Consider the following 12,822-nt stretch of genomic DNA (forward strand, 5'->3'; position numbering starts at 1 on the left):
CTGCTAAAAGTCGTTCTACTACCGAATTATGTGTATGTATCCTCTCTTGATTTATTTCCAAAGTTTACTCACTTGATTTGGATTACTGAATGGAACCTAATCATTTTTTAATCTATACACACAGAAATAGCCACACAAACTAAATTAGTTGGTCAAATTTTATTCAGACTCTTGTGAAATAATCACACAACGTGGTCCTTCTAATGACAGCAACATACTCTTGTTAGGAGGTGGTGGGATTGTCACATGCTGTGAGCTAGCATTACTTAAAGCTGATGTGATTCCCAGATTGGATGAACTATTTGCATTTTCCTCATCATTATTTTTATTTTTGTTTTGATTGCTGATTGGTAGTGGTTGCCAGAATTATGCTTTCGCTTAAAATACAGTGTTAGCCACTAGTGCCTCAATTTCTTGGTTGTCTAAGAAATTCATCCTATCAGAGCCTTCAAAAACAAAAAACAAAAACTATATTTTACAAAACATAATTCCAATTAAAATAGTTAGCTGGGTAAAATGCCACATTTTTTATGTCATGGTACAGTTAGTGCAATTCTTGATTCTTATGATAAAATGTAATTATATTTTAATCCCACAAATTTCTTTTTTCTTTTTATGAGAGCTCACACACTTAAAGGATAACCCAAAGTCACACACTTTACAACAGCAACCTCATTTTATAAATGCAATACACTACAAAACAAGGGGAATAAAAGCAAAACATTAACGGTCAGCAAACACCCGAGAGCATGCATCTGACACCACAGCCATGCTATCGTTGCAAACACTGATAACAGCATAAATTGAATTAAATCAGGACTTGATGAGACCTTTCAAGTATCACTAGAAATATTATATAAACAGTCGTCTCCGTACCACAGTTTGCTATCAGTAAACCCAACGGCATTCATTGATAGCATAGCACAGTCCATGTTAGCAGTCTATAAAACGATAGTTTAGCATATTAGCACAGGTATCATAAAGGACTACCGTATGAAACGCTTACTAACCTCAGGCAGACGGACAGGCGCTCTGCAGGTGGGATGAGCGCCTGTAGTCGGTGTCTAGGCGGGCGATTCTTGGACCAACGCGGGACAGCAGGTCATCAAAACTGGGGCGAGGGGAAAGACGGCGATATCGCTGAAATCGGCCGTCATCCAGGCGCAGCTCCTGGAGCAAGTGTTGAAACTCACCAAAACTGCTCATGTGTCTGGAGGAACCTGATGGACCCAGTTACGGCGAGGACATTCCTTAACGCCGCTGCTCTGCTCTCCACAATAAATAGAGAAGGAGACTCTCTCTTCAAACGCTAGCTCGACAGCTGACAAAGATACCGGTCTGGCACAACTTCCTCCCACATCCATCCCACATTTCCGGTTCACACACGTCAAAATATGCAATTTTGAGGCGCGATGGATTTTTCTTGGACACGCGTTGAGGTGCGAATGTGCACGCGTCAAATTAGGGGGCGTTTTTGTTCGCGTCTATCGCGTTCAGTGTGAACACCCGTTAATGTTTTGCTTTTATTCCCCTTGTTTTGTAGTGTATTGCATTTATAAAATGAGGTTGCTGTTGTAAAGTGTGTGACTTTGGGTTATCCTTTAAGTGTGTGAGCTGTCATAAAAAGAAAAAGAAATTTGTGGGATAAAATATAATTACATTTTATCATAAGAATCAAGAATCGCACTAACTGTACCATGACATAAAAAATGTGGCATTTTACCCAGCTAACTATTTTAATTGGAATTATGTTTTGTAAAATATAGTTTTTGTTTTTGAAGGCTCTGATAGGATGAAGTTTCTTAGACACCAAGAAAATTGAGGCACTAGTGGCTAACACTGTATTTTAAGCGAAAGCATAATTCTGGCAACCACTACCAATCAGCAATCAAAAAACAAAATAAAATAATGATGCGGAAAATGCAAATAGTTCATCCAATCTGGGAATCACATCAGCCTTTTAAGCTAAATCATGCTAGCTCACAGCATGTGACCATCCCACCACCTCCCTAACAAGAGTATGTTGCTGTCATTAGAAGGACCACGTTGTGTGATTATTTCAACAAGGTCTGAATAAAATTTGACCAACTAATTTAGTTTGTGTGGCTATTTCTGTGTGTATAGATTAATAAACTGATTAGGTTCCATTCAGTAATCCAAATCAAGTGAGTAAACTTTGGAAATAAATCAAGAGAGGATACATACAACATAATTCGGTAGTTAGAACGACTTTTAGCAGCTATATCTTGAAGTAATCATTTTCTGTATGGCTTATCATCTCACCTAACGTGGAGGACATTAGGACCCCTCTTTTAACAAAAGAACTGTTTATTGGGCTTGATTGCTATTTAAAAGTCGGTGCTATAGTTCAGATATTTTTTCCTTTTTTTTAACAGCCATTTTTTGTGCTTGTTGCATTACACAGTTTTACTAAAGTAAAGGACTCATTGTCTTGATACATGCTCAATCATCTTTTACTTTTTTGAGGTATAGTAAATATGCTTCAATTGATAGTCATTAATTAAGTATGAGATTTCTGATTATTTGGCAGTCATTGAACGTGCTGCAATGCCGTGAGCATAGCAGCCAACCCAGCCCAGCTCTAGAATTTTCTTTTCCTCCCTTGATCTGATGAGGAGTGTTGTTCTTGTGCCCACTGCCAGCTGGAAACTTGGTACATTTAATATGAGTCGCTGTAGATAAGTTTATGAAACATTTGTACTTGAAACTGATGTTTTAATGTGTTGTTAGACAGAGAAGTCATGAGCCGAATCCGACAGGCATTGGCCATTGCATGAACTCCTCTGGGGAGTTAGCTTGCGGCACATGTTCAAATTGAATGTTCTGGGTCTTATTATGCTGCAGCGAGATTCAAATCCACAACTGCGATGTTTTTGTTAAGGAAGAAAGCTGAATGTTGTAAAATATGTGAATGAAGTTATTACCGGGCTGGATAGCAGACTGTTAGCAAGCTAGCAGCTAAGGAAACCTGGCTACCTTTCCAATATGGCGGCTGATACAAGGTCAGATATCAAGATTATGTGTTTTTTTGCCTAAGAAAATTTGGTTAACAGCATTTATTTTTTCTATTTTTTATATGGACCAGGCTGTATCTTTATGATGTTAAGACTGCTAGATGAGCTGTTAGTGACACTGAGTAGTCATGACTATGCTTTCTGTGTTTTTTCCCTCCCCTTTTGGTATCCTGTTCTGCTGGATTGAACCACTTCATGATAATCCTCATCTGATGACTCCGCTGCGCTATCCTGCCTGGTAGATTCTCCTGCTGCAGGTGTATGCTTCTGCCAGCTGGATGCTGTTACTGGATAGTACACCGTTCCAATGGAGCGGTAGGAACAAATTGAAACACACTAAAAGAAAAGGGTTATTGTTTAAAATTGTGTTTTAATAATGTGTTAATGTTAATTAAGTGTTCATTGTGTGCTGGAGGTCCTACTGGTCCTATGGTGGAGCAGCTACTACCTCTCCTTTAACCTTTAAGACCCTACCATAGAACCAAGTCCGCCAGAGCTTATATTATATTTTTACCTGCTGTGGAGCCATTTCTGGGAGCATTTCAAGTTGCTATACATCAATACAACCATGATAGCCCAGATTTTAATAATATGTATTCATTAAGTGCATTAGTAATTACATAAATTGCAAAAAAGTGCAATGAACTACCAAAAAAATTGAAAATCTTTTTGATTTTTTAACATATATTTGTAGTTACAGAAATTTAAGAGGCTTATCCCTCAAAACTGTAAATACAAAAAAGTGCACAAAATAGTTTCCCACCACTGGAAATTTATTGTCTTCATAGTTTTATTTTTGAAATACACCAATTTTTATACACTGCAGGAAAAACGAAAATAAATATTATACTGCAAATTTGCAAAAAAAAGCAGCATATGCATCAAAATAAACAATTTCCAGCAGTGCAATATGAGTCCTAAGCCTCCCAGAAACGACACAGAAAGTCATAAAGTCAAAGATAACTTTTAAAAAGAGCAGTATAGGCCCTGAGGCCCTGATGGCAAAAAAGACTACATTTCCGCGAAAATGACGTCACTTCCGGTTTCGGGCAGGTAATGGCGGAAATGCAAAAGTTCGCGCTGACGTCTATTCCAACGTAGGAAGTGTTATGAACAGCTGATCGGAAAAAAATTTTTTGCGCTAGCTTACGTGGTTGCAGTGCTACTGGGATTTAAAAATAGTTACGCAAAACAGAGCGTTACCGCTCCGATCGGTTCTAAAGGGTTAAGAAAGTTGCCTCTGATGGGATACAGATATTTGTGACACATTTCAATTCTTGTAAGAGTTTAAAAAATACACAAACTTGGAAGAGTTGGCTGGATTTGTACAAAATGAGATGGCTGGCAATGGAAAGATGCAATTCGATTCTTACATGTTTAACCCTTTAAAGTCGGTCGGAGCAGGCACGCTCTGTTTTGCGTAACTATTTTTAAATCCCTGTAGAACCGGGAACTGTGTAAGCTAGCGCAATAATTTTTTTTGCATATGAAACCAGAGGAGTTGTACTTACATCTTATGCCATCAGCTTGTCCTAGGTCACGGTTTCCTTCCACATATAGCTTTGCAAAAATTGTATAAAAAGCGCTTGCAGTAACAAAAACATAATATTCCAGAAACACACTTTGCCGATCCGATCAGCTGTTCGTATTCCAGATGTATTTAATTTTCAATCAAGATGGCAGAGCTGTAATCATGCTCTAAAATTATATATTGTAATATGAAAATTGTAAAGTTACTTAACCTGTGAGTCCTTGGTAAAGACATTCTCTTCAAAGTGAACGCTGCAAAGATGAGATGCAAGTTTCAAGTACAGTACATTTCAAGTACATCCTTCTTATGTTAGCTAGCCACTAGTTCAGTCTCTGTGCTACACCATCACCTACAGGACAACTGCAAAAAAAAAACAAAAAACAACAACAACAAAGAATAAAAAAACAAAAGATGTAGTTAAGATGATGGTTTTTTAATTAGCTGCTGTAAAACAATGTAATAACAATAAATAAATGCAACATGACATTAACTACTTTTTAGGCAAGTACTTTATGTACTTTTGGAGAACTGTTAGATCATCCATGTTTTCTAAGGTCATTGGTTTGCTGGACAAAGTGGCCCACCCGAGGGGTCCCCTGCCGTCAACCAGCAAGCCACCCTGGCTGAGGATCATCTGGTTGCCAGGGCAGAAGGAGCAGAGCATGCCAGGCAGTCATGGAGGTACAGCATTCTAATAAGGTGTCAAGGGGGTATACACCAGGCTTTGGTGGACACGGGCTGCACACAGCTCCTGGTTCACCAAACCCCGCTTTGCCCCGGGACATTATTGGTGTTGCAGTGGGTGGAGGTTACATGTGTACATGGGGGCATTCACAGACAAAACACATGGAATAAAGGCTGCAGTCAGTTTGTACCTGTGGCGTCCTCTAATTTTAGGAACACGTTGGCAGGGATTTAATAAACTTTTGGGGCAGTATATGGGGTTCTGATCACGATATTAAGTAGTGTGTAGTGTCTGCGTGGCGCTCAGCGGTGATGCAGGGTTGTCCGACGCCGATTCCGATGATTCGCCCCACAGAAGATTTTCCACTGGTGACACCCTACGCTCAGCCTTTGACAAAGTGATAGAAATGATGATCACTTCCTGCTGCGTTGACCTACCCTCGCTTTGTACTATTGAATGATCCTAACAGAAAAAAATAGAGTTAACACTGACTTAATAAAAAAGTGTTATATTTTATCTCAGATAAACTAGTCAGTGTTTATTAGTGTTAGCTCAACTAGAAGTCTTCATAGTAGCATCCACACATCAAGTCTTTAACCCTTTGAAGCCAGTCGGAGCGGGCACGCTCTGTTTTGCGTAACTATTTTTAAATCCCAGTAGCACTGCAACCGCATAAACTAGCGCAATAATTTTTTTTGCATATGAAACCGGAGGAGTTGTACTTACATCTTATGCCATCAGCTTGTCCTAAGTCACGGTTTCCTTCCACATATAGCTTTGCAAAAATTGCATAAAAAGCGCTTGCAGGAACAAAAACATAATATTCCAGAAACACGCTTTGCCGATCTGATCAGCTGTTCGTAACACTTCCCACATTGAAACAGACGTCAGCGCGAACGATCGCATGTCCACCATTTCCTGCCCGAAACCGGAAGTGACGTCATTTTCGCGGAAAATGTAGTTTTTTACTTGTAGGCCTTAAGAGCCTATACTGGTGTTTTTTATAAGTCATGTTTGACTTTATGCTTTTCTGAATAGTTGCTGGGATGCTTAGAACTCAAATTGCACTGCTTAAAATAGTTTATTTTGATGCACATGCTGTTTTCTTTGCAAATTTGCATCATAGGATTGTTTTTCGTTTTTTCCTGCAGTATATAAAAATTGGTGTATCTCAAAAATAAAACTATGAAGACACTCAAAATAAATTTCCTGTTGTTGTAAACCTTTTTTTGCAACTTTTTTGTATTTAAAGTTTTGAGGGATAAGCCTCTTAAATTTCTCCAAGTAGAAATATATGTAAAAAAACAAAAACGATTTTCAATGTTTTTGTAGTTTATTGCACAGTTACTATGGACTTAATGCATACATATTATTAAAATATGGGCTATAACAGTTGTATTGATGTATAGCAACTTGAAATGCTCCCAAAAATGGCACTACAGCATGTAAACATATAAAGTAAGCTCTGGTGGACTTGGTTCTGTGGTAGGTCTTAAAGGGTTAAACAAATAATGAAAGGATAATGAAAGAAAGTTTAATGTGAAATTACTGAATTATATGAAATATTATGGCTTTGTCTGCCAGAGTGTTTTTCTTTAAACTACTTGGGACACTGCCTTTTAGTGATGTCACTAAAAGGAAAGGTTCTAATGTTGTGTTGCCATAGTCTCCGGAGTTTACTTTTAAAGCTCACTTACAGAACTGACTTATACAGCTTAGTTAGAAAAGTCAAGCATCCAGACATTTGAAGGACTATTCACTCATTAAGGTGACATTTTCTATTTTAAAAGTTCTCAAACAATTAAGATGAAAAAGGAAACAAGAAAAGTTACGACTGAGGCAGATAAGAAAGATCCAGGAGATCAAAGTAAGTAAAAAAAAAGAAAAATCCCCCAAATAACAGAATCTACATTTCTAACAATGTTGAGGCTCTGTGTATAAAACGATTCATTTTTAGAGGATTTAAATCCTGGTTTTGATTGAAACTAACCTAAGTGCAACATGTCTAATCAAAGAAAGGTTACTGGGGCACTTTGTCTTTTGGTAAAATAATGTGACAAGTTTATTCTTGGACTGAGCAGTGAAAACAGAGCAACAAGTGTCATCAGTATCTAGACTTAGTAGACCTAGTATGGACTCGTGTTGGTGTGTTTTTTATCAAAAGGATAAACTTGTTATTATATTGTAAGCAATACTAATTTAAAATTCAGTGACATCAAAATCCTTCTAGTCCTGATGTCGAGCGCTCTTTTTCACTAATGTGTTGTTGTTGTTGTTGTTTATAGATTGTAAGAGCAGGATGGCTAAAAGAAAGGCCAGTCCTGAAAAAACGACCCCCATAAAAAGAAGGAGGGTCTCTGAGCAGGCTGGTCCTTCCACCAGCTCAGATGCTCATGTGGTCAGGGGAGTCAAGCGAAAGGTCCAACAAGATGAAGCGGGGACAGCCAATACAGCAAAGAAGCGTAAACTTCTTGACCATGTGAGCGGTGACAAGGGGCAGGCATCTTCCTGGTTGGACACTGGTAAAGGTAGGCTAATTAGTTGAGTGAGGGGTAGATTAAGTGTACATCTGGTTGCTAGTTTGAAGATATTAGTGTTTGGGAGATATTTGTGTCTATTATCTAATAAGCTGACGTGCTTTTGGTGTTTTCCACATCTGCAGACTGCAGCATAGAGATTTCAGAGAGCTGCAGTAAAAACAAAAAGGCTGGCAAAAGGAAAGCTGCGGGAGACACCAGGGACCCACCTAAGAAAAAGAAAGTGGACCAGGACAAAACCAAAACTGTTGCTAAAAAGTCAGTGGCTGAACAGAAACGTAAGTAGCAAGCAGCTTGGCTTTTATATTCAGGTGAAGAGCAAAATGAACATTTAGGGTACAGCAGAGAGTAATTTGTGTGACAGCTGTAGTAAAACCCAATTTGTGTTTGTCTGTTTAGGTGACTTCCAAGCGAGATACGTGGAGGAGCAGCGGCTTGGAGAAGGAGGATGCGGAGCAGTGTTTGCTGGCTACCGCATAAAGGATCATTTACCAGTAAGTGTTCAGATGGTGGTAGTAAGACAGGCAGTAACGCAGATAAGGGATAATATCGTAAGCTGTTTTACACCTTTAATTATGTCATACTGAGGAAATGCTCATCAATGCCCTGTGTCTTTTAGGTGGCCATCAAACACATCCCAAGGGGGAACGTGTACTGCAAAGTGAAGGTAAATGTGCAAGACTTGAATTGTTTTTACATTAGTGGATTGCATGCAGCGTTCACCTGTGGAACGTCTGTGCCTCATCATCCACTTTGTTGAAATATTTCAGGATGATAACGGGAAGAATGTGTCAGTGGAAGTTGCCATCATGCTGAAGCTTGCAGCTGAAGCAGATGGATCAGTGGAAACATCAGCCCCAGTGTCTCTGTTGGAGTGGTTTGACTTTGGCAGAGAGCTGATCCTGGTGATGGAGAGACCTGTCCCCGCTGTGGACCTGGATAAATACATCGAAGAAAATGGAGGATTTTTGCCAGAGGACAAGGCCAAGGCAAGTTGACTTGCCTTAGAAGAGTCTTAGACTGTACATCATTCAATCAAAGCACAGAGTATTAGAGAAACATTAACCCATTGATTGATTATTGTCTTTTTCATCGTTTCCAGGTAGGGCTGGGCTATATCATACCGTTCATGGTAATACCGGTGTAATTTTGGGCAACGATAGGAAAATGAAATATCACGATAGAATATGGGTAAAACGCGAATGCGCAGTGCCTTTGTTTACATACGCACATGGCGGTGACGCCGCATGAATTCTGGTTGTGTTTACTGACCTCAAAACGATTTTATGTACACGGCGACTTTGCTAAGCTACAAAGCCGCACCGCTCGATGGATTGTCGGAGCATTACGGCTATCGTAGGCAGGCGCCTGGCGGAGTGATACGTACTGCACCTCAACATTATATTACCGTATTGTGTGTGTATAACCTCTTTTTAAGTTTTGTGGATATTATACATGGTTATGCTGAGGATATGTCGGCCAATTTCCACTGGAAATGCCTTTTGGTTAAACTGTCAGCAAGGAATTTGCACTGTTACATTTTTATATAACTTTAACGGACATAAAAAAAACAGCTGCTTGTTTAAGTGAAAATACATTGATGGGGTTTTTTGCACTAATAAAATTGTGGAGTTGTAAAGTATTTTGTCCAGTGTCAATTATATCGTCAGTTATATCGTTATCGCAACTTTTCAAATGTATATCGTGATAAATATTTTTGGTCATATCGCCCTGCTCTATTTCCAGGTCATTCTGAAGCAGCTGGTTGATGCTGCGAAGCACCTGGAGGATAGACACATCTTTCACCGGGACATCAAGAGTGAGAACATTCTAATTGAGACCGGCTCAGATGTACCGCGTGTTCGTATCATCGACTTTGGACTGAGCTGCTTTGTTAAGGAGCGGTCGCAGTACCGCGTCTTCTATGGTAACATATTCTGCTCTTGCTCTTCACAGATGTCACAATTTTCGCCTTTTGTTTTAGAAGAAATTGCAATTGTGTCTGTTTATTAGGTACAGAAATGTACTCCCCTCCCGAGTGGTACAGGCGCAGTTGCTACAGGTGTGGACCCACCACGGTATGGCAAATGGGAGTGGTTCTGTACGAAGCGCTTCATGCGGGGGACTTTAACACCACGAGCTTCCTCAAAAAGCGCCTGAAATTCAAAAGACGTCTGTCCAAAAGTAAGAAAACGTCACACTTCAAGACTGACTGATGGCTTGGACCACTGGAACTATCATCTTCATGTTTTTTCTCTTTCCTTTCTTTCCAGACTGCCGGGATTTCTTGGACGCGTGTTTAACCAAAGTCCCGGAGACGCGGCCGACGCTGGAGGAGCTACAGCATCACACTTGGCTGAGATAAGCATATCACACACACACACAAACACACACAATTCAGACGTTATCATTTATGTGTGATGTATGAATTACCTTGCTTTTTTTCAGGAAATATTTTTTTTAATTGGCCCACTTTAAATTTCAGTGTTTTGGAATTCCTGTAACCCCCCCAGCCATCCCAGGAAAGGGGATCTCTCTTTGAATGGGCTTTCCCGAGGTTTCTTCCCGTCAATCTGGCCCCCCCAGGGGAGTTTTTCCTCGTCTTCATAGAGAGCTTGGGCTGGGTCAGGAGCTCCATCAAAACTGTCTTTATTTAATTACTCTAATGTAATCATATACTTTAAAGTAATCAAATAAAAGACAGTAAAAATCTGAAGACTTGAAGTAAACTTCCATTAAAATAAAACTTGTTTAATTCATCTTTGCTGAGGATACTGTGTTATTACTATTTCAAGGATTGTATTTTACCTACGATGTATTTTGAAAAGTACGAAAATTAAAAGGTAAATCAGGTTCAGGTATATACAAAGAAAGTCACGCTAGGCACGCTCTGAAGACTTGCATCTGTTGCCCTAACCCCCAACCAGTATTGACAGGTTTCCTGGTTCTAGCAGAGGTTGCAGCAGTTTTTCCTTCCCACTGTTGCTGATTGTTTGCTCATAGTGGGCTGTCTGATTGGTGGGATTCTTCCTCTAATATGGTGGGTTCTCTACCTTACGATGTAAAGCGACGGATGTGATTTGATGCTATAGTTACGATTGAATTTATTTGTTAATGAGCTGTTTGACTGATCACCTAATGTGTGACAAAAGAATGCGCTGTGATGCTAATGACAGTCTGCGCTCTCTTACCTGTCTGCAAAGGTTGGCCATAAAATTACTGCTGCAATTTATCGGAGATGTGCAGAAGCAGAGGCAATTTACCGGATTTAAAAATGATGTAATTCATGCAATATTGGTTAAGCTACTGTTAAGACATAACGTAATAATTTAACAAACTGTGTTTATTTATTTATTTATATGTATATATATATATATATATATATATGTGTGAATTCCACATTTGTATATTGTACTTTCATTAATGTATGTCCGTTCACTGAATTAGTCAAGTCAGGTGTGACTTTCTAAAAACAGAACCACTGTTGTTAAGCTTTATGCAACAGCTGCCCTAGATTAACAGTATTGGTGATTTCAAAATATGTTTTTATGTTTCTGTAATAGTTAGATCAAAAGTATAATGCTTAAAATTAAGGAGCTTGGAAAGAAAAGCGTCTGGACTTCCTTAAGTTGCTTGAAGACGTTTCACCTCTCATCCGAGAGGCTTCTTCAGTCAAATGGCGGAGAGTCCCAGATTTAAACCCAGTGGGAGTTTCCCCCCAAAGAGGGACAAAGGACTCCCTGATGATCCTCTACCTAATCACATGAGCCAAGGTGTGAAAACAGGTGTGAAAACAGGTGTGGGTCACATCAGCCAGGGTTTCAGGTGAGCTCATTGTGAAACCTGGTATCAGAGAAACTCAGAAGAGTTTTCTCCAAGCACGACATCCCAGTACATTTCAGACCCAGCAACACACTCAGACAAAAACTGGTTCACCCGAAAGACAAAACTCCAAAACACAAACTTAACAATGTGGTGTATGCTGTACAGTGCAGCGAGGAATGCCCAGACCTCTACATTGGAGATACCAAACAGCCACTTCACAAGCGCATGGCACAACATAGCAGAGCCACCTCCACAGGACAAAACTCAGCAGTCCATCTGCATTTAAAGGACAAAGGTCACTCACAGGACAGATGGTTTGAAAGAGGAGTGAAAGAAGCCATCTATGTCCACTGTGAGTGGCCATCTTTAAACAGAGGCGGGGGTTTACAACACCAACTGTCTGCCATCTATAATCCAGTTTTGAGATCCCTTCCCAGATGCCTTAACACCCACTCACACCCTGGGCCGTTTGACCCCAGGAAATCACATGATAGGGTGATCAGGAAATCACCCTATCATGTGATAGGGTGATCAGCTCACCCGAAACCCTGGCTGATTGTGACCCACACCTGTTTTCACACCTAGGCTCATGTGATTAGGTAGAGGATCATCAGGGGGTCCTTTGTCCCTCTTTGGGGGGATACTCCCACTGGGTTTAAATCTGGGACTCTCCACCATTTGACTCTTAGAACTGAAGAAGCTTCTCGGATGAGAGGTGAAATGTCTTCAAGCAACTTAAAGAAGTCCAGACGCTTTTCTTCCCAAGCTCCTTAGACTACGATGACCTGGATGACTGAGAACCTTCACAGACAATGCTTAAAATTAACATTTTACGAAACAAACAGAAAACATTTTAAAGCACAGCATTATTTTTTATGAAGATGCCACATTACATTCAATTACTTTCATTCCTGAACAAAAATAAATATAAAGGTTAAGTGGTTAAATTACTCTCTGACTTCTCAGAAAAGTCCAATTTCAGCTATAAAAACATAAATATTTGTATTTTCTTGTTTTTATGACAAATTGTCTTCTAAATTTGTTAGGCACTGTATGTGAACCATTTTCCTAATTAGTAGAAGATAAAGTTGATAATGATGAAAACCTTTACCATTCACTAATACACTGAAATTCTACATTAGACTTAGTCATTTCATGTAACACACAAACAAGGCTTGACCCGTCACTGTGCAAACTGGAGAAAGGACG

The 12,822-nt window shown here is 39.6% G+C and overlaps 1 protein-coding gene across 1 annotated transcript; it reads left to right on the plus strand.

Annotated features, from left to right (window-relative positions):
• The first annotated feature begins 1,412 nt into the window (after positions 1 to 1,412).
• Positions 1,413 to 10,547, plus strand: LOC120731376 (serine/threonine-protein kinase pim-1-like). The gene is made up of 11 exons (XM_040028387.1): positions 1,413 to 1,439; positions 3,278 to 3,350; positions 5,122 to 5,247; positions 7,537 to 7,779; positions 7,914 to 8,066; positions 8,188 to 8,282; positions 8,408 to 8,455; positions 8,559 to 8,777; positions 9,535 to 9,715; positions 9,802 to 9,972; positions 10,062 to 10,547. Exons 1-11 carry the CDS (start codon positions 1,413 to 1,415, stop codon positions 10,151 to 10,153), a joined length of 1,428 nt encoding a protein of 475 aa, XP_039884321.1. The 3' UTR covers positions 10,154 to 10,547.
• Positions 10,548 to 12,822: the final 2,275 nt, after the last annotated feature.

The sequence above is a fragment of the Simochromis diagramma genome, unplaced genomic scaffold, assembly GCF_900408965.1.
Source record: "Simochromis diagramma unplaced genomic scaffold, fSimDia1.1 OVJJ01000343.1, whole genome shotgun sequence".
In the NCBI taxonomy this organism is placed as follows: domain Eukaryota; kingdom Metazoa; phylum Chordata; class Actinopteri; order Cichliformes; family Cichlidae; genus Simochromis; species Simochromis diagramma.

Bases quoted from the DNA above. Each gene is read 5' to 3' on its own strand.
- LOC120731376 (XM_040028387.1), top strand. From the start codon at position 1,413: ATGGATTTTTCTTGGACACGCGTTGAG. The intron at 1,440-3,277 runs GTGCGAATGTGC...CCTGCCTGGTAG, and splicing joins TTTCTTGGACACGCGTTGAG to ATTCTCCTGCTGCAGGTGTA. The intron at 7,780-7,913 runs GTAGGCTAATTA...CCACATCTGCAG, and splicing joins CTGGTTGGACACTGGTAAAG to ACTGCAGCATAGAGATTTCA.